At 37.0% G+C, this 19,958-nt stretch overlaps 1 protein-coding gene across 1 annotated transcript; it reads right to left on the reverse strand.

Moving 5' to 3' along the window:
- Window positions 1-697: 697 nt before the first annotated feature.
- LOC110453331 lies at window positions 698-14,019 on the reverse strand. Its single transcript, XM_021502242.1, has 5 exons — window positions 13,936-14,019; window positions 3,632-3,713; window positions 2,782-3,384; window positions 2,100-2,144; window positions 698-1,357 (listed from the first exon to the last, which is right to left on the reverse strand). The coding sequence occupies exons 2-5, from the start codon at window positions 3,690-3,692 to the stop codon at window positions 990-992; spliced, it is 1,077 nt and encodes a 358-aa protein (XP_021357917.1). The 5' UTR covers window positions 3,693-3,713; window positions 13,936-14,019; the 3' UTR covers window positions 698-989.
- Between the last annotated feature and the right edge of the window lie 5,939 nt (window positions 14,020-19,958).

A 19,958-nucleotide genomic window follows, 5' to 3' on the forward strand; every position in this document is an offset into this window, starting at 1 on the left:
TAGTTACAGTGTTTCATGTTCTATAAATAGTAGCAATCACTTTGATCACGGGACGCGGCGGACTTCGGCAATTCTCTTTTTTTTTGTTTTCTTGTTGCAATATTTTCTTTTGTTTTCTTGTTGCAATATTTCACTTTCGGCCTAAATGTTGAACATTTATCTAGGTGAGGAAGGCAATGGGTTATGTCCCCAGACCGGGCCAAGTCCTTAAAAAATGGAGTTGCTATTCCCTGCTTAAAGGGAAAATTTAGTGAAGTAATGGATCACAGCACACGTATGTTTATGTGTTGTTAAATCACACAGTTGTGCGCACCATGTGTGAACGATATGCGGATGGTGTGTGCACGATGAGCGCACGCTATTTTTGTGCGTTGTGGAATCACACAACTGTATTTCAAAATATATATTTGACTAAAATTATCAAAAAATGTCGAAACTTTCTTGAATATTTTCAGATCAGTATGTGTGCTGGTGACAGGTTATGTTGGTGTACTTGCCTCCTTGTGATAGCGCATATACGATGCCGACATTATAGTGCTATCTCACTGATATACCATGACGAAGGCATCCAGCACAGCATTCCGTCCGGTCAAATTATACTGACAACGGGTGAACCAGTTGTTGCCATTACCCTTAATGCTAAAGGTTAAGCAGGGAATAACAACTACCATTTTCGAGGGCATTGGTATGTCAGGTAACCGAAGATTGTTTGTGAAACAAAACATCCTACGGCAATCCAACATAAAAACAGTTATTCCGATAACATCTGATATAACATTATAAACATAAACAGATACTTTCAGTCACGGTTTCACCGTTTTTTGCACTATTATAGCGAAAACGGTTAGTAAAAATACACATTCAAAATTCCATTGAATACAATATTCTAAATACACATGTTTAACGTCATTTTACAAATGTTCCAGGTCAACATGTACTATATTGCTTTACTCGAAATGTTTATCGAGACTTAACAACCTCAGTCGCTACTAATGAACTGGACAATTCACCATTGTTCTGTCCCGACATCGTTTCTCGTCCTCATCAAAGTAGAGCATTGGATTACATTTCTGGATGTACGGGATGTTGTCAAAACAGTTAACGAACTTTGAACAGTCGAATGGGTGACGAAACAGTCCCACAGGTTGTGGACACTGTACTTGGGTGAAGCAACTGACTGATTCCTTTAGGTTACACGTCTTAATATTGTTGTCAAATAGCATGTTGTCTGGACAGGGTTCCCTTATGGGAACGTTTTGGAAACATTTGTAGTAATAGGCGCAGTTGTACGGGTCTTGAAATAGCGCATTCAGTGATGGACATGCCACAGGCGGATTCGGGTCAGGCTGCCAAAACCCTGTCGTGGAGAATTATTATTATTTTCATTATTATTATTTTGAATTCTTAACGACTCATCAATTGAGATGAGGTCACTAAGGCCTTTAAAAGGTAAAACAAACATATTAAAGGTAATAAATCAACAGTTTTCAGGTCAATGCAAAAAATGTTTCGTGACATGCTATTTTTAAGGCTGGTCTTCGCGATATGCTTTTTATTCAGACTGGTCTTCGAGCTTTAATAAAAGATTACTTCAATGACCCTCGTGGCATGCACAGATACAGTATGTTGTCTAATCAACCAAGTCTTTTCACTTTTTTCGGGAGTAAGAAGACGTCAAAAAGCTCTTAACTGTTCAATGTAAGTGCTTTATTTCCAGCCATCAGCTTCTGAACAAATATATTACTTGCATAAGCTTGATTTACATGCTAGTTAGATATCAGCATTGAATTCAGTTAGCTTAATTTCCAAACAGTTTTGGAAAGTTTGATGGAAATATATCCATCCTATATTTAATATGTTTGTATACGCTAAGGCATATTAGACAAAGCTGGAAACAAATTAATATCCCTTTAACAATATTTAAATACGTATACCAACATTTTCATGGCAACAATGCTTTGCGATATAGCCCGTGTTTGTCATTTTCGATAGTAGATTCGAAAAAGAGTTTTTTGGTCGACAAATATTGTCGGAGATTACACCTAATGATATGAATCCAGCAATCCCATAGTAGAATGAAGTGATGTTAATATACTTACTCGGAAAGCAGTTTTGTTCCGTGACGTTTATGGATGGGTCCAACGCTGCAAATAATTTACAAACCGTTTTAGTTGGTATTTTGAAATAAAAAACATTTTTATATATCTATTTGCTTTTATATCTTAACATAAATGTTTATGGATATTTTACCACAATTACACAAATAGAGTATTACAAATTGGAGAGCTGAACCGATTTGTAGTAAATACAGCAATAGTTCGATTCCTATGATCACAACATGGAGCCTATAACGCAGGTATTTTCGTATCAACAACTACATGTGGGACAATTATGTACCGCTGTTACTGAAAAAACAAATGCATATGCATACGGATCTATATGAATAGAATGCTTGAGACCGGAATGTCAGTGTTTTAATTATTTGCAGGATAATTTGAATTTTGAAGATAAATCTTTGATATATCATTAGGAAGGCTAATGAAAGTGTTTGAATGAAAAATTTATACAAAATATAACAAAGCAAGTTTTTATATAGATTTGATTTTGAAGAAATAATTTCATTATTAGTTTATACCTGTGCAAATGCTGAATTGATCATTTCTTGAAAGAAATACAAGGAACATTTGGGCATTTGAATCAAGTAATAAGATACGAAATAAATAAACAAGTGTTAATATAGATTTGATTTTAAAGAAATAATTTCACTAACGAAGTTTATACCTGTGCAAATGCTGCTTCCTAAATAAGGGAGAAGACTTGGCAGTCCGTCAATAAAACTCCCCATGGAGAAAAGTTTACATGGATCAGACCCAATTTCAAGAAACTCTGGCCCAATCGGAGCCCGTCCAATTATGTACATGGTGACGTCATCACTCTTTATGCCTCGTGTCGCGTTAACAACAGCTTGTGTTTCCTGAACGTCCATTCGGCCATTTGTAAATAAGACACCTATCTTTCTCACGCCTGGTCTGGGCATGACCAATGGGAAACCGGCAGGATTTCGAAACATGTGACGCATAAGAGTCAAGGCACCTGTGACGTCAGATTTTCCATACAGTTTGTCTATGTATAAATTACGCTGTGACAAAAGCGTGATCCTAGCGTTAGTAGCCGCCTGGTCTCTGAAGGGTTGTGGATAAGATATCGCAATGGGTTCATTGCCATAAAGAACTAGGCCTACATTTATGTTTTCACTGTTCAAGACAAAATGGTCAACAATCATAACTAAAAAACGTTCAAATGGGAAAAATTCCTCTCCAGGAATGTCAAGATTTCCTGGAATTGCAAAAATGATATCTGCCTTTCCGGTACAATCCGATTTAACTAAAACAGAACAGATACAAATCATTACAAAACATTAGGCTGCAAACGTTTCAGTGAGCACAACCAATTTGTATTTCAATTATTTGCAGGATAATTACATTTTTTCAGTTAGTAAAATAACCAAATGGTGCCTTCACGCAGCCAAAGCAAAATTAAACAAATTTTCAGAGGAGCAATTCATATAAGATGTCATGTAAATACCAAGTCAGATAGGCTTATAATCACAAAGATTCGGAAAATATTTTACCTGAATGCAACGTATATATTATTGACAGGAGTACAATCCATAAAATTGAGTTTCCCATCATTAAAACTTGAGGTTTGGCTTCCTGCAACAAACAAAAATTCAATAATTTCAAACAAAATAAAATCTTTAAATATAGCCAAAAAACATATTCCGGTACACCTGGTCTTATTTTCCCTGTACTTTTCCAATGGTCTCCATATAAGTCTTTTCTTTAATCATATTTTGCCATTGCTATATCGATTTTTAGTTCGAACTCTGGTTTTGTTGAGAATTCGGAATTCTCCTGCTGTTAATAGGACGTTAAACAAAATCAAACAAACAAACAAACAAAAAATTGTTTTACTCAAACGAACGTGCACCGTTCATATTTCAATTAATTTCCAGTACACATTACATAGACACATTGCATTTACAGAGGCTCGTCCTTAAATGACATAAGCTGTGAATAGGACGCTTAACAAAATAATACCATAACTAATTATAATCAAAAAGTAAAATCAATAGTTTGAATAAGAATATTTTGTTGTTTATTTGATATTAATATACTCGAACCGAAATCAACAACGATACTAATACCTCTTTCAGCAAAAAGATGTTACTTTTATGAGTAAACTATCAGTTGGTTTTGTTTTTTCTATGCAACATATCCCATACGAAGACGTTTATCAAGAGACATTTAAAAGATAGCTGTTGACCCATTCCCAATATTGTTGAAGAGACCCCCATATCATTCGAGCTGAAACTGGCAACAACAGGTGAGTTCGCTTACCACAAACATACGCGACACACATTAAAAATAACCTCGGGAAGTAAACAGTTGAGTAACATTCCACTGCGTAAACAATAGTTAATGCCACATGAATGTAGTCTTAGTTTCGTTAGCAGTCGTTTAGTGTTGATTTATAAGTGTCGGTCATGGCGGTCTAGGTTATATTAATAATTTTGTCACAACGACAAACAACAAATTTTGAAACAAAATGTCCCTTTATTATTATCTGTCCTGTCCCGATAAGACTTTACTGTTCCTGAACCATTAAACAAAACACTGACTGGCTGAGGGTTAAATGTAGACAAATGTTGAAAAATGTGAGGCCGGCATGAATCCTTCGTTACGAACCAGGCACTATGTCGAGTGTTTGCATGACATTTAGCACAATAGTCTATCCGGTCACATTATACTGATAGCGACTAATTCAGCTCTTGTAATTACCCTAAATGGTGAACAATAAGCAGCGAATGACAACTATCATTTTCAAAACTTTGTTTGGTATATCCCATTCTGGGGCAGGAACTCATTGAATTCACTTGGCGAACGTTCAACGCTGAGGTAAAAATTGATATATCGCCAATGCGTTAAGAAATAAAAAGATTAATAGGAAATAGAAAGAAAATATGAGAAATGCTTCAATGGGAACTGTAGACTTCTTGTTATCGCTATCGTGTATATTGCACAGGTACATATCCCTAATTCTTCAGGGAACTGATTGTGGGCGCTTTGGTGTAACAAGCAACGCAGAGGGCACAGAAACAAATCCATAATTATGCAGGGGATTGGATGCTGTCGTTATGTCCCTAAGTAGAGTGCATAAAAAGCATATCTCGAAGTCTACAGAATATCTACTGTGGTCGCTATTGTGTCACCAAGTAGATGGCTCAAAAATAAATCCCTATTCTGCAGGGGAACATCAAAACAATGATAATAATCACTAAAAATGCATTATGTACACTGTATTGCTTAAATACAAAATAACCACTGTCGACGTGTATATGAATATCAAAGTAATGTTTCAAAAAGATACAATAGATATTAATTTCTTTGTAATAAAGCAACTGTTTCTTACCACAAAATATACACTGTTGGTCCAGTTATTTTATCTTATTGATAATATTTTAGGGTGAGTCAAAGATAGGATCTATTGTAGATATGTAGAGCCCGAAAGCCATGGTTCACGATAAGGAGTGATGAATGACTCAACCCGCATTTATTCGCATATAATGACGTTAGTTTATGGGAAGACCGCTACAATAAGGTGACCGAAACTTTGTAACGGTATTTATTCATTGTGATCGTCATTTATATTGATTATTTATGCCTTATCGGCAAGGATTGGCGCGTCTAGTGGGCACGTTATGACGTTTTAGTTACTCATCAAAATATTAGCGTGCATTAGATGTGCATTTCGCAATAATTCGTTTGTGGGAAATATTTTCTCGACAATATATATCACCGAATATTTATCTTATTATTACCGTCGCGTAAAAAGATTGACCCTTATATGTTTATGTAGTTTACCGCTTAAATAGATAAATTGAATTTTAAAAAGACCATAATAAATATCACGATAGCATGTTTATGTTCAAATAAATGGGAAAGTTCCTTTGTTTGAGCAATGATGTATCTACTTCTTCTACGTCAATCAGTTATTATATTGGAACAATCTCAAACTTGCATGGGTGTCTTTGCTCAAACCATGGAAACATGTATTATGTTAAAGGTCCCACTTGTTGCTGCAAAAAATGCTGGTAGGGGCTGTTTGATTGAAAATTGAAGAGAAACAACAAATTCTGAGAGGGGGGTTCTAAGATACAAAACCATTTTACATAATATTAGGAAAATAGGGAAACAAAAGTTGTTGTTTTATTTCAAATTATAAAACCCATTATTGTGATAGTAAAGGTTACACGTTCCAATATTTTTTTAGTCCTGCTTGTTTTATATATTGCTATGGATATAAAATTCAGTTATTTATTCAAATGGAAGAGTAACATGATTTTAATGGAAGATTATCTATAGTGCCAGCGTAGTTTGATATTGATATTGACGTCCAACCTAGATTTTAATGAGCCAATATCATTGTTTGGTATGCTTACTCTTTGACCTTAAATAACATGTACCTCAATACAAAGACGATGATGAATTTAAATTTCTTGACTCATCAATCAGTTAACCTGGTTGTGTCAGTACTTCAAACAACTTATAACTGTTTGTTTTACCTGACTGCATTTTGACGATATACACGATATACGGTACTTTGGAATATCCCAAAGCAATTAATTAAATATACATTAATACAGCTAAGTCGATTTTTTATCATAATTGATTACACATCAAAAAGGATTTATGATTCTTTAAGTACATATTAAATATGATTAAATAATCTGACAGGTTTTAATGAATTCCAACTATTAAACGCGGGAAGTCTCTCTGGTGCCCGGACACGAGTTACATTCATATTAAAATAACACCGAATTTGCCTGTACTGAAACTGTGTTTCTAGATAAATAAACCATTTTGTGTCGGTCTTTGTGACCAAAACGTTCCGATTTTGTCGTTATTTTTTACACGCACGACAATTTTAGACTCATTTTGATCTTGAGATCTGTTTTTCCAAAAAAAAGTAATACACCAGTAAAAAGACTTCTCCTCTGGTACATTTCGTGAATCTTATTTAACTTTAGGAGACATAAAACAGTAGGGCAAAAAATATTGCATGTAGTACCCGCGACGTAATGTTGAATTTTGGACAAAGATGTTTCTGTGGTTCAACTAAAAGGATAAACCATTAAAATTGCGTTTTCCTATGTTGTTGTAAAAATACAGATTATAATTATATAAGTCCTTCAAAACCATCGAGGGGCGTGTCTACTAAAAGCAGGAAACCTCGTTTTCCTGCCATCATTTGTCAAGAGAAAAGTGGCATTATAAAGGATTTCCTAAGAATTTGGGCAGTAAACGAGGTTGCAAATGGAACAAGGGGCATTACTTCGAGGTTTTACTATAATATGATTTGCTTTTGTAACTTATTTAAGCAGACGTATGATTTTATACAAAGAGATATCTGTTTGACAGTATCGTTTGATCCAAAACGTCAACGTAATTGTCGATGGGCCGTATCAAAAACAAAAAACAACAAAAAAACGTCTCTTGTGTGTCCTTGACACACCGACCATTAACCCATTTTTTCATCATGTGACCCTTAATGGCCTAAGTGTGCTTAGGTGCTGTTAAGACCAAATACAATAACCTCTTGAATCGATACACTGGACATCGCTTGAGAACAAATAAATACAGTTTCAATAAAACTATCGCTTAACGTTTTAATAAGGAAAGCGAGTATATGCGAACAATGTAGCGTCCGTCAACTAGATGAGGCATATATAGTTAATTCTTTTGTTAGATATATTTGGTTTGGTTTGGTTTTATCTTGTTTAACGTCCTATTAACAGGTAAGAATTGCCTCCGTGTATATTGTTGATACGTGCATGTGTGTATGTGTGCTGGAGACGGGGTACACTGTATGTCGGTGTGCTTGCCTCCTTGTAATAGCTTTGATCTAGTGCCGACTTTATAGTATTACCTCACTGAAATACCATGCCAAAGGCATCCAACACAGCATTCCGCTCGGTCACATTATACTGACAACGGGTGAGTCAGTTGTTGCCAATACCCTTAACGCTAAACGTTAAGCAGGATATAGCGGAAATATACATATAACATGTAAGTGATGCATTCTGGTACTAGTATCATTAGCTATCTTAGATATGGTTATGTCATCATATGCCATCTCCCACCTGGCAAGCAACTGTCCAGAAAGTCAGTGACCCGTATGATTAAATGGTCAAACAATAGATAGATACTAATGGATATAAGCATCAGGATTGGTTTGGTTTTATAGGATCTAGCGTCCTATTTAACGCTACGATCATATAAAGATGTGATTTTCATGTGTGTATCATTGGAATGGTATGGTTCATGGGGGAAAGCATATTATTTACAGCTTAGATCATTTAATGACGTGCTTTCGTTTGTGTATCATGGGAATGGTAAAGTTCATACGAAATAGCTTATTATTTACAGCTTAGATCATTTAAAGACGTGCTTTCAAGTGTAATTCAAATGTGCTGGAGGCAGTATATTAGTGTATTTCCCTTGCGAAAGCGCGGTTCTATGGCCTCCTGTATACCACTGCATGTTGTAAGGGTCTACTAATGTTGGGGCCCTGCAAAATCGGGGGGTTTCTACGGTGTCTTCATAGAGGTCATTGAGGTAAATATTTTCTGCTGCCCCGATTGGTACCTATATCTTACCGTTTTACTTCCCTCCGCTTTGCGTTCGGTGGTGTCCCCCTGTGTATCTGTTTTCATATATACCTGTGCTGTTGCGTGGACGTTACGTTAAACATTGAGTACAGTACAACACGCGGTCACATTAAACTGACAATATTTAATCCAGACTAATCATGTGTTATGTAGGACGATTGATATAGGAATGGTAGTAATAAGAATTATCAAAAAGCAATGTAACGTTACTGAGAATTCGTTTGATTCGATAAGGGATTAAAAAAACATTTTGCACTTTCCTACTCTTTTTATCTCCCTAAATATTTGTCTTCATTGCTTGTTCTGTTGCAAGGACGTCAAACCTCCAGGGAAAACAGAACAAAATGGTTTTAGGTTATTTGAGTGTATGTTAGTTTGGTTTGGTTTTATTGTGTTTCTTGTGTTACCGGAGGCAGGGTATGTTGGTGTACTGCCTTCTTGTAATACAGCGAATCTGATGCCGAATTTATGGTATGATTCACTTGAATACAATACCAAATGCACACAGGACAGCACTATGTCCGGTCACAATATACCAACAACGTGTGACCCAGTTGTTGCTGTAACATTAAAGGCACAACGCTAAGCGAGGAATAACAACTATGCTTTGTATAAGTACTTAGTACTTGTTTCCGAATCGTTGTTGATTATATATTGAAAATATAATGTATTGTATATTACCAGAAATAAATACAGTTTAAACTAGCTGTCCTTTTAAAAAATACTTTCGTTTATCCCGGCTAACATCCTTCAACAATTAAAGCCAAACGTGAGGTATTGGCAAGCAAAGTTCTAGGAAACAACACGTAATTATAATTAGAGACAAATACAAATATCCAAAATATATTGGAATTGGTGCGACGTATTATTTTGGTCACTTTTGTATCGCAGAGGCATAAAAACCAAACGCGGGATTCAAATTGAATTGACACGCCGCCATCAAAACGAATAACAATTGTGGCAAAGGCTATATGAATGCATGTTGTTTAGTTTTGTTGTTTTTTCCTTCATCATTGACCCTGCAGGTAGGGCGTAAGAATTGAACCTGCTGCCCCCAATTGCATGATCGTAAGAGGCGACTAAATTTGGGACCTTATCTCTTCTCTCCTTTCTAAATAACTTTCTTCTTCCTAATGTCTCCCTTGACAATGCCTCACTTTTGGCCATTTGTTGAGCGTTCGCCCCTGTGAGGAAGGCTTTGGGTTCTGTCCCCTGGCCGAGACATACCAAAGTCTTTAAAAATGGTAGTTTCTACTCCTGCTTAACGCTCAGCAAATTAGGAGTGGGACGACTGGTTCGCCCGTTGTCAGTATAATGTGACCGGGTGGGGCGTCCTGCTGGGTGTCTTCGGCAGAATGTTTCAGTGAGGTAGCACTATAAAGTCGGCATCAGTTTCGCGCTATCACAAGGAGACAAACACGAACATATCGCAGCCTCCCAAAATACACACACATAAACTACACGCATGCATCTTGCACACAGGGGAGGCCGTCCTTAAATGACCTTAGCTGTTAATAGGACGTTAAACAAAATCAAACAAACAAACAAACAAATCCTTCATCATTTGATTTGAATCCTAATTATGTTTACTGTAAATTGTACATTCCAAGCCGAATAAACGGAAGGACACACTTTGCCTTTATCCTTTAAGATTACGACATTTATGTGAAACACCATCAGCGTGTAATCGATATATAGTCGTTGTGTTTTGTATGAAAACAGTGGCAATAAACAACTTGTCCTGCAACGACTGATGTTGCATAAGTTTATAAATGTATACCTACATATGTACAGCAGGTCACGAAGTGTGAGGAATTATTTGTTTTATGTAATTTGTTTCATATTTTCTTGCCTCGATTAATCTTCCAAAGTACACTTCCTCTCATGTTCGTTGTGCCGTCATTTTCACACTTGTAGGATAACATAATTAGTTACTTCATGTCACAGTAGAAAATGGACAAACGTTTGGGTGTTCCCAAACCTCCAAGGAATATGTAAAGGATGAAAAATGCAAATCATTGACACAAAAAAAATCATACATTGTAAACAAGCAAACTATTGGTTGATATTCAGAAAAAAATGAAAGGTCGAAATAAAACTCGCATTTCATGACCTACATTTTAGGATTGATAAGTATGACAGGTGCCTTGTTTGGTATTTGACTTCTTAATGGGAGCTTGTGTCTAAATTACTGATGACGACAGAGTTATACATGTAGAGTAGAACGTAAAGAGGCAGTGAAAAATGTTTGTATTTCAGCGTTGTTAAAGAAGGACACAAATTAATATCCAACCCTTGCCATTTTTTGTAAGATAGCTTTTCATCATCATCGTTTTTGCTTGGTGAAATGTCCCAAGGATGTTGGGGTTGGGGTTAGCCAACAATTGCAACTGACATTAGAAACTGTTTTGTTTTAGCATGACAATAACTTGGTTATAATTAACAACAATGTTTTAAGAGTAAACATTTAGGCTAGAGTTTGATTCGAACCCTTGCACTTCCGATTTCTAATATCGCTCTAACCGATTGAGCTTGTTGGTCAACAGAGGAGCACTGGCCAAACGATATTAAGGGTTTAAATGTAAACGCGTACGAGACAAATACAGCTCATTTGAACCGAGATTAATTGAGATGATACTGTTTTTCAAATTTAAGGGGTTTGGTTTGGTTTAATTTTGTTTAACGTCCTATTAAGATTTAGGAGGGGGGGGGTCCATCTCTCATTTATCTTTGTCTGTCACAAGTCTATTAATAGCTTTAACATTACTTAATCTAGCTTGAGGGTCGCATTTAGGTAAAATAAGTACCGGGCACTTCAAGCGTTCAGATAAATACAGCACATTTGAGCTGAGATCAATTTACATGTTATGGTTTTTTCAGGTTTAAGGGGAGTTCAATCTCTCATTCCTCTTTGTTACTCACCGGTCTATTAATATCTTAAATATTCTTAATCAAGTTAAAGGGTCCCATTTATTGTAAAAAGAGTACCGGATATCTCAAGCGTTTAAGATAAATACAGCCCATTTGAGCCTAGATTAATTTACATGTTACTGTTTTTCAGATTAAATGCATCAAAATGAAGGCGTCTAGCTTGTGATACATAACTTAAATATCTCTTTTATTTTTCTAATACACTTTCTGTTATGCACAAATGTACTTTCTGTTATGCACAACCATAATCCGGAGTTTTCGAAAAGTTTTAATATGCCTCATTGTCCCTTAATGGGCCATCTATTTGTGATTGATTCGGTTTGATGTTTTTACCACTTGTTTTGTTGTTGGTATTTTGGTATATCCCAGCCTGGGAACACAAACTATAATTGTCTACCCCTCTTGGGCGAACGCTCAACACTAAAGCCAAGAATGAGGTATTGCCATGTAAGGCACTAAGAAACAACAGGTTTACCGGAAGTAGAGAGCAAATATAGCTTGTGGTTTCTTAGCGGCCCCGATTCTGCAGGGAGCCCCACATAAGTCGCATTTTACAACATGTAGTTGGATACAGCAGGCCTGTTCTCAAATCATAAGTTACACATTCCATCCCAAAACACAAACATGTGTTGATTATATCTATTCTACCACATGGATATTTCCTAATGGTGCTTCAATTTTACGAGCCAAGGCAAAAGCCATTGACCTCGCTTTAGGTATTAATGATAAGAAAGTATTCCAAAGGGCTACTTATACCCTTATTCGCTTTTGGTTCTCCTGAGTTTTAAACATCATTATTTAAAACACTAGTCTGAGTCTGCTAATTAGAACTAATTTTATTTCTAGAACACATGTTGTTATCCTTTCCTGATAACCAGGTCATGATTTAATCTATGAGAATGAACAAGCTGATAAGGCGACGAAATGTGCGCTTACGCAACCCCAACCGGTATGAAAATACCACATTCAGATTGCAAACCATTTATTGATTCATTTAACACATAAATGGTAACAACGATGAGCGGAGTGTGATAAACGTCCAACCTTTGCTAAGAATAAACGATGTCATTATCATGGGAACAATAGGCAAGAGTGTGTAGTTTTGGCCCGAATAAGAACGGGACAAGCATACGTTACTCATTGCACTTGCTTTAGGGTGGGGAACAACCTTATTATATCGCGCACTGCATTCGCTGTTGAACATTTCATTGTTAAATGTAGTGATCTGAAACAGGTTCGTGATATTTATTACAATATACAAAACATGGATAAAAAAAACTTTAAACAGATCCCCGTGACAACCATTATTACGTGCGTACAGGAAAAAGGCCTGTCTATATTTATGTAACATTTTATCCTATAAATTTAGATACGCATACAAATATGTTTTTTATGGCGCTTTAGGCCAAAAATGACCTTTTTGTGTCGATTGTCGTTAAGGCTTACCAAACAAATGAAACCCAACCACGTTTAAATGTTATCTTGAATTTTGTTCATTGCATATACCTCAATATAATTTAGATCATCCATTTACGGATATCGGGCTGATTTTTTTACTTCATTTACAGACATTTTTTCTGGTGATGTCCCGTTTTCGTTTCACCAACAAACCACACACGGCTGATGTCGCTAATCTGTCCGATTAGATTAAGACATTATACGTTTTACGTCACTCAACAAAACTAATTCGTCTAAGACAAATAACACACTGCCAACAAGTTTATCTTATCAATACGGCACTATAATGTATAAGAGCGTTGCACGTGTTGGTTTTAATCAGAACATTACCCACGCACGCGTTTGGCTAATTGTCTCATTTAAACATGGTTATAAACCAAATAAACACGTCGGTACATTGCCGATGGGGTTAAATTATGAATAATTTTACATCACAGACCGTAGGTTTTACTGGCAGACTGACACAAAAAACAAGACGGCCAAGAAGAATGAATACAAATTGAACCAACTGTTCCCGCTTAAACAAACAATTGAGTATCCCTACGTAAATATTCAGTGAAACCCGAATCTCGTCAATAACTTTTGGTACACAAATACATAAAACACGATTAGTATAAAACTTCAGATAAACGATATAAGTGGCAAATCCGGACAAAACTGCGTTTAACTGTATCACGAATGGTTAGGACTTAAAACATTTCCCAATGTAATTCATTGGCAAATGTGTTAAGTCCTAACCATTCGTGATACAGTTAAACGCAGTTTTGTCCGGATTCACCAAAATTAAACAAACAAATAATTAAAAATATTCTTACCAATTAGAAACGATTTTCATTTAAATCCGTGTTAAAATATCCAGGTCCGTCGCCTCCTACTCATCACCCACACCTGTGGTGTTTTTACCTGTCCAAGGTAATTATGATAACTGTGTCTTTCATGATCGCCCATCATAGTCATTGTCGTCACCGTGCTAGTGTATTTCAGAGGTGACGGATCGTCCCTGCTGACGTACATGACAGCCCCGGGCCATAAATTGCCACACTTCTGTGGTATACAACTGTCAGTTATGTCAGTCTGGTTGGGGCCAGATAGAATCCCACAGATAAAGAATAAGCTAATTCAAATCAATCCAAGTTCCCGCTACTAGTATATACTAGAATATAACCAAGTAGTGAATACAGTGTAGAAGCATTTATTTTCGTAGGGTTAAAATTTCGTGGTTTTCATATACTAGCCTGTTTCGTGGATATTATATTTCGCTGATTTCTGATTTTCCCCTATCCATATCATACCTAATTTATGTTTTCGTGGGGATTTGATTTCGTGGTTTTTATCCACGAAATAAACGGAATTTAATGTCCCACGAAATTTTTTGATTTTACAGTAAATAATTTAGACAGCACGAAAATCGGCTGTTTTGTAGTTGAAAGTTTCAGGTAAAAAGTAAAGCAGTATTATTAAATACATTACTTTCTTTTTTGCTTTTTGGGTGTTTGACGTCCTCGAACACCCAGAGACACGTAAGGACTGAAACCTAGGGACCACCGGAAAGAGAAAGTATAAATGTAAAATGACTGGAAAGATAGGATACGAAAAAAATGTCCCCAGTGTTACAGTGGGGGCAGCAGATAATAATTTGTCTGTTCCATGTCCCTTTGTAGAAGACACGGTCAAAAACCACTAATTCTGTCTATTTTCGGTTTCCTAGATGTTGTTCCTAAAAATGGAATAAAAAGAGGAAAGTATCCCCGATTCTGCAGGGGTATTTCAACCTCACAAGTCAGAAAGAAAGAAAAAAAGAAAAAAAATTCTGCGTTAGCCTGATGCATACCGAACTTAACACCAAATAACTCCGTTTAAAATGGCGAATATCCAGAACCAAAATTGTTGAAGATTTTTTATTCATATCTCTGACAAAATATCAAAAAGACTCGTTTGTTATTCAAACGAGAAGATTGTTTTATATATTGACAAGCTATATATTAGCATTCGTAATGACACGATTAGCATTCGTAATGACACGACAAGAAAATTATCATGACCCATATTTGCCCTTTCAAGGTAATTTCGTGTTTTTAGATAATTGAATATGATGACAACTTATCACAGCGAGAACTATGCCTACTGTCATGTCTAACATACGCGGTGTATGAGCTGCTTGACCCCTTATAACCCTGTCACTGGTGGACCATATCATATCAACACTTGGCTGTACATGTGTGACCTGTGTTGATCATGTCATAAGCAATCATTCATTACGGATAAAGAACATCTTTGTCATTCACTGACCTTATACCATAATCCAATGATAACTTTAATACATATAATAATAATAATAATAATAAATCATTTTATTCAAGTGTCGCATATTGATCTACATATAAAACAGATAAAATGTACAAAAAATTAGATCAATATCCAGCCAAAAGTTAATCGACTTATGAGACACTAAAAAGACTGAAAATGTACATTAAAAACAGTTGTCAATTTTTGAAAAAAGCTCAATATTTGTCAGCTTATTTTAGCTTATTATACATTATAACCACACATTCCTGTCAAAGCCAGTTTGACTTATGATACTTGATACATGTGCAGTGGTGGGTAAATAAATAAAATAAATAAATATACAATATTTGATATAGCGCCCTATCTAGCGAGAATAAGCAATTCTAAATCGCTTTACAGTACATAGATATACAACTCATACAATCAATACAATGTTGATGAATTCGCAAGAGCTGCTTATCAGGCGCTAATTACTAGTCCTATGTCACCTGGCTAATATCTCCCTATGTTTGTACATGTATGCCTGTGTGTGTGCTGGAGATGTATTGTGTTCTGTTTGTAGTGGGACCGTGCTTCTAACGGTATCACGTATAGTGCCACCTCACTTGAATGCTACAGCACAGATACCGCAACATCCACCCCAGACCGTTTTATAATTCACTTGGTTTTTATACGCCCGTCGAAGACGGGGACGTATTATGTTATCACGTGAGCGGGCGGGCGGGCATGCGAACGATGTCCGCTCGATATCTCAAGTAATTATTAACGGATTAACTTCAAACTTCACCACAAGGTTAATTACCAGGAAAGCTCGGACAAGTTCGATAACCGCCATTATCCGACCATAATTTGTGGAGTTATGCCCCTTTATGGACTTGCCGAAACAGTGTGCGCTCGATATCTCAAGTAAATATTAACGGCTTAACTTCAAACTTCACAACTTGATCTACCAGTTATGTTGAATGATTTCTCTTTCAATATCAATTACTCACAAATACTTCATATATTTCAATCATACAAACAACTGCTCATTCAATGTGTGACGGGCGTATTATATACCGCTCGCGGTAACCTTGTTTGGAGTTGTGTGAGCAGGAGAAAACACTTTCTCTAAACATTCCATGTGTACGACGACTTTTGGAATCGAACCCCGATCGCCTGCGTGGAAGGCCGGAGTGTTAACCACTCGACCAATCCGCCCATGGATCCAGAATTTAGTGATATGAGGGGTACAAGTGTTGAAGTCGTGTTGAGGTTGAGCATGAAAGTTTTCACATGAGGTTGGAGTTAGAGTTATTTCACCATATCATACCACATTTTATTAAGAATAGTTGAGATGTAATAAGGGGTTAGACAATATATCAAGAGATATGTCTGAAAGAAATAATGACAGAAAAACGACCAAAGTAAATCTGCTGCACTCATTGCAATATTTGGGGATCTTAATATTTCTATCTACTTTTACCTACCATTTGTTTCCTAGCGCCTTGCCTGGCGATACCTATAATTGGCTTTCATATTGAATTTTGAAGCTAGCAAGGCAATGGGTTCTACCCCCATGGCGTGATATACCAAAGTCCTTAAAATGGTAGTCACAATTGCCTGCTTGAAGTTTCAAAATTAGGAAAATGGCAACAACTGGGTCAACAGTTTTCAGTATAATGTGACAGGGCGGAATGCTGATGGATGAAGCACTTTTTAGGCGGCATAAGAGCAACGCTGTCGTAAGTAGGCAATGCCGCCAACATACCCTGCCTTAATTCAGTACACATACACACATGCAAGCGCACACATGAAGGCACGCCCGTAAATTACCTTAGCTGTCAATATGACATAAAACCCTATAAAATCAAACCATCGTGTTGTGTTAACCGACTTAGAAAAGAAACTTAATTTCACTTCCTTCTAAAGTTGTACGGTAGCTTCAAAATAATAACATACCGCTACTGGTGGCTTAGTTTGTGATTCACTTCAATACGATATACATACCCTAAAGGACACTTTGCTTAACGATCCTGAAACGTCAGTATAATGGGCACAGTCTTATTTAAGGCGATCACCGCCTTTTCCGCATCCGGGTTATCCCCTTCCAGATATAATTATATAAGTAATGTTTTCGATTTTTTTTCGCTATTTGCAAATTATGATAAAAGCAGTTAAAATCAGTAGAACTCCAAACAAGAACAGAGACGAGAGGGTCGCCAGCTAAGTCATCTGTATGAACCAATACTGACCTAAACGGAAGAGGGGCTAGATCTTCACCCGACCAGTCCCGTGTCGAATGAAATATGAAATTTACAAATTCGTCACATTGTTGTACAGGTAAACAATACAAATATCTCACTAGGTCATAGCTTGGTATAGGGATCAGTCGGTTATGAAACATTACGACACGTTTAATACGAACATTGGTAAAAAAAAAAATCAAAGTGATGAGTCTTTTTGAGATGCATAAACCATGGGTCCAACAATTGGTTTTAGTGTGCGCCGTAAGGAGGCCATTGTTTGGATAATTTTACTTTGAACACAGTGGTTGCAGAAAGGGGCCACGGTAGTCTAGCGGTAAGACGCCGGGCTCGTGACCCAAGGGTTGCGGGTTCAATCACGGCACGGCACTGTGGTTTATCTTTGAACAAGGTACTGTACTCCGCTTGTTTCAGTCTTCTCATCTGTAAACGAGTACGTGTTGGACAGTGCTGGAATTGTTGCATGCTAGCTGTTAGCGCCGAAATGGCTCCCCAGGGAGTTTGGTTATTGGCTGGTTGCAAAGGCCCATTAACTACGAATACTAATTTGTGAACCGCGTTGAGACGACTCACGACCTAGGTTGTGATAAAACCTCGAATTATTACATACAACTGTAGGTTCCTGTCGAGACGCTACCGTTTCTTAGCTGTCAATGTATATAATCTGACAATCGATAGTCACCGATCGGTACGTAACATTAAACGCGATTCTGACATAGTGTACAGCTGACCAGTACATCACACTTAAGCAGTATGTCACGGTAATGCAATCTTTATTGCTTCTCATACCTGTAGCCTCGACCTCGCTACTGACCAGGTGTGACCTATACGACCACGCAGGTTTATTATCACCTGCATTGCCCCTTTTCTTTATACCTGGTTATACACAGTACAGGTTACACATCTTGTGATTAGCTGTCAATCATCTCTTATGTAATCTCAATGGAGTGTCGACGTCGATTGAAACATGCGTATGCGATGATAATTAAGTCGGTATGGAGGCAATTTATTCATCAGTGCTGCATAATTCAAGATTGCAGCCTCATGTTAAAAAGTCCACGACGGCTTGCAATTTGGCATTTTCATAGATAAGTACGATTGCCCATATCAGCCATGTCAAAATACACTTATGCAATTCAATTTTGTCGGAGGGTTGTTGACATGTGTTGTCAGTCACTACAAAAGCAGTTGGATATTGTCATTGTGTGACAATTATTTTTGTCAAATTCTGCTTTGCTTTCTATGTTTTTGACAACGCTGTGTTGGCCCGTATAAGCCAGGCTTCGGTATCACAAACATTTTCTCAAATCTCAAGCTCAAAACTTAAGTTTGAACTCAGCTGAGATTTACCGCCAAATGGGTATCACAAAGCTGGTAAAACTTAAGCTCGGCTGGTTAAACTAAAGCTCAGCCGAGCTTGCCGACGTAAAGTTCCGCTGAACACTTTTCGAGCTTTGCACAAGTAATTTACATTCCTCTTAATAACACAAGGCTGCGTGATGGAGGAACACAGGTGGTCTTTACACACAAACAGACCCTCCCCTTGATCTTTAATTGTTTCCCCTTCTCACATATTTTGATAATAAATGTCCTAACTGTGGTTTGAGACTCATTTGGTTGTAGTCAATCGTTGAATTATGGAGGAAGCCTAGTATTATCAAGAGGAATGTTAATTGCCCTACTTGGGGGACACAAATGCGACCAAAATAAATCTGCTCCACCCATTGCAATATTTGGTATCTTTATATTTCTCTCTACTTCTAAATACTTTTTTTTCTAGCACCTTGCTTCGCAATACCTCACTTTTTGGCTTTGTTGTTGAACGTTCGACCAGGTGAGGAAGGCAATGGGTTTTGTCCCCAGGCCGGGACATACCAAAGTCCTTAAAAATAGTAGTTGTTATTCCCTGCTTAACGTTCATCATTTAGGGGAATGGCAGCAACTGGTTCACCCGTTGTCAGTATAATGTGNTTACGCCCTTCAGCATGGTATTTCAATGAGGTAGCACTACAAAGCCGGCATCAGATCCGCGCTATCACAAGGAGGGAAATACACCAACATACCTTTTTTCTGGTACGCATGCATACATACATATATAACACACAGCAAAGGCCTTCTTTTATTCCGAATGATTCAGCTCCTTGGTTTGGATTTCAAATAGGGTGCCCCAGGCATCAGATACCCTTGTACAGTTGTTGAGAACGTCAATGTCAGTTTTTCTGAAGTTATCATTTAAATCTTCGTAGTACTTTTCATGGAAATTCAGCCGTGGTCTATACATGGTTTCAGGATTTGATAATGTGTAG

Source organism: Mizuhopecten yessoensis, unplaced genomic scaffold, assembly GCF_002113885.1.
Source record: "Mizuhopecten yessoensis strain PY_sf001 unplaced genomic scaffold, ASM211388v2 scaffold7269, whole genome shotgun sequence".
Classification (NCBI taxonomy): domain Eukaryota; kingdom Metazoa; phylum Mollusca; class Bivalvia; order Pectinida; family Pectinidae; genus Mizuhopecten; species Mizuhopecten yessoensis.

Coding starts and splice junctions, on each gene's coding strand:
- LOC110453331 (XM_021502242.1), bottom strand. CDS start 3,692: ATGATGGGAAACTCAATTTTATGGATTGTACTCCTGTCAATAATATAT. Junction 3,385..3,631: donor AATATATACGTTGCATTCAG/GTAAAATATTTT, acceptor GTTCTGTTTTAG/TTAAATCGGATTGTACCGGA. Junction 1,358..2,099: donor GGAACAAAACTGCTTTCCGA/GTAAGTATATTA, acceptor TCTCCACGACAG/GGTTTTGGCAGCCTGACCCG.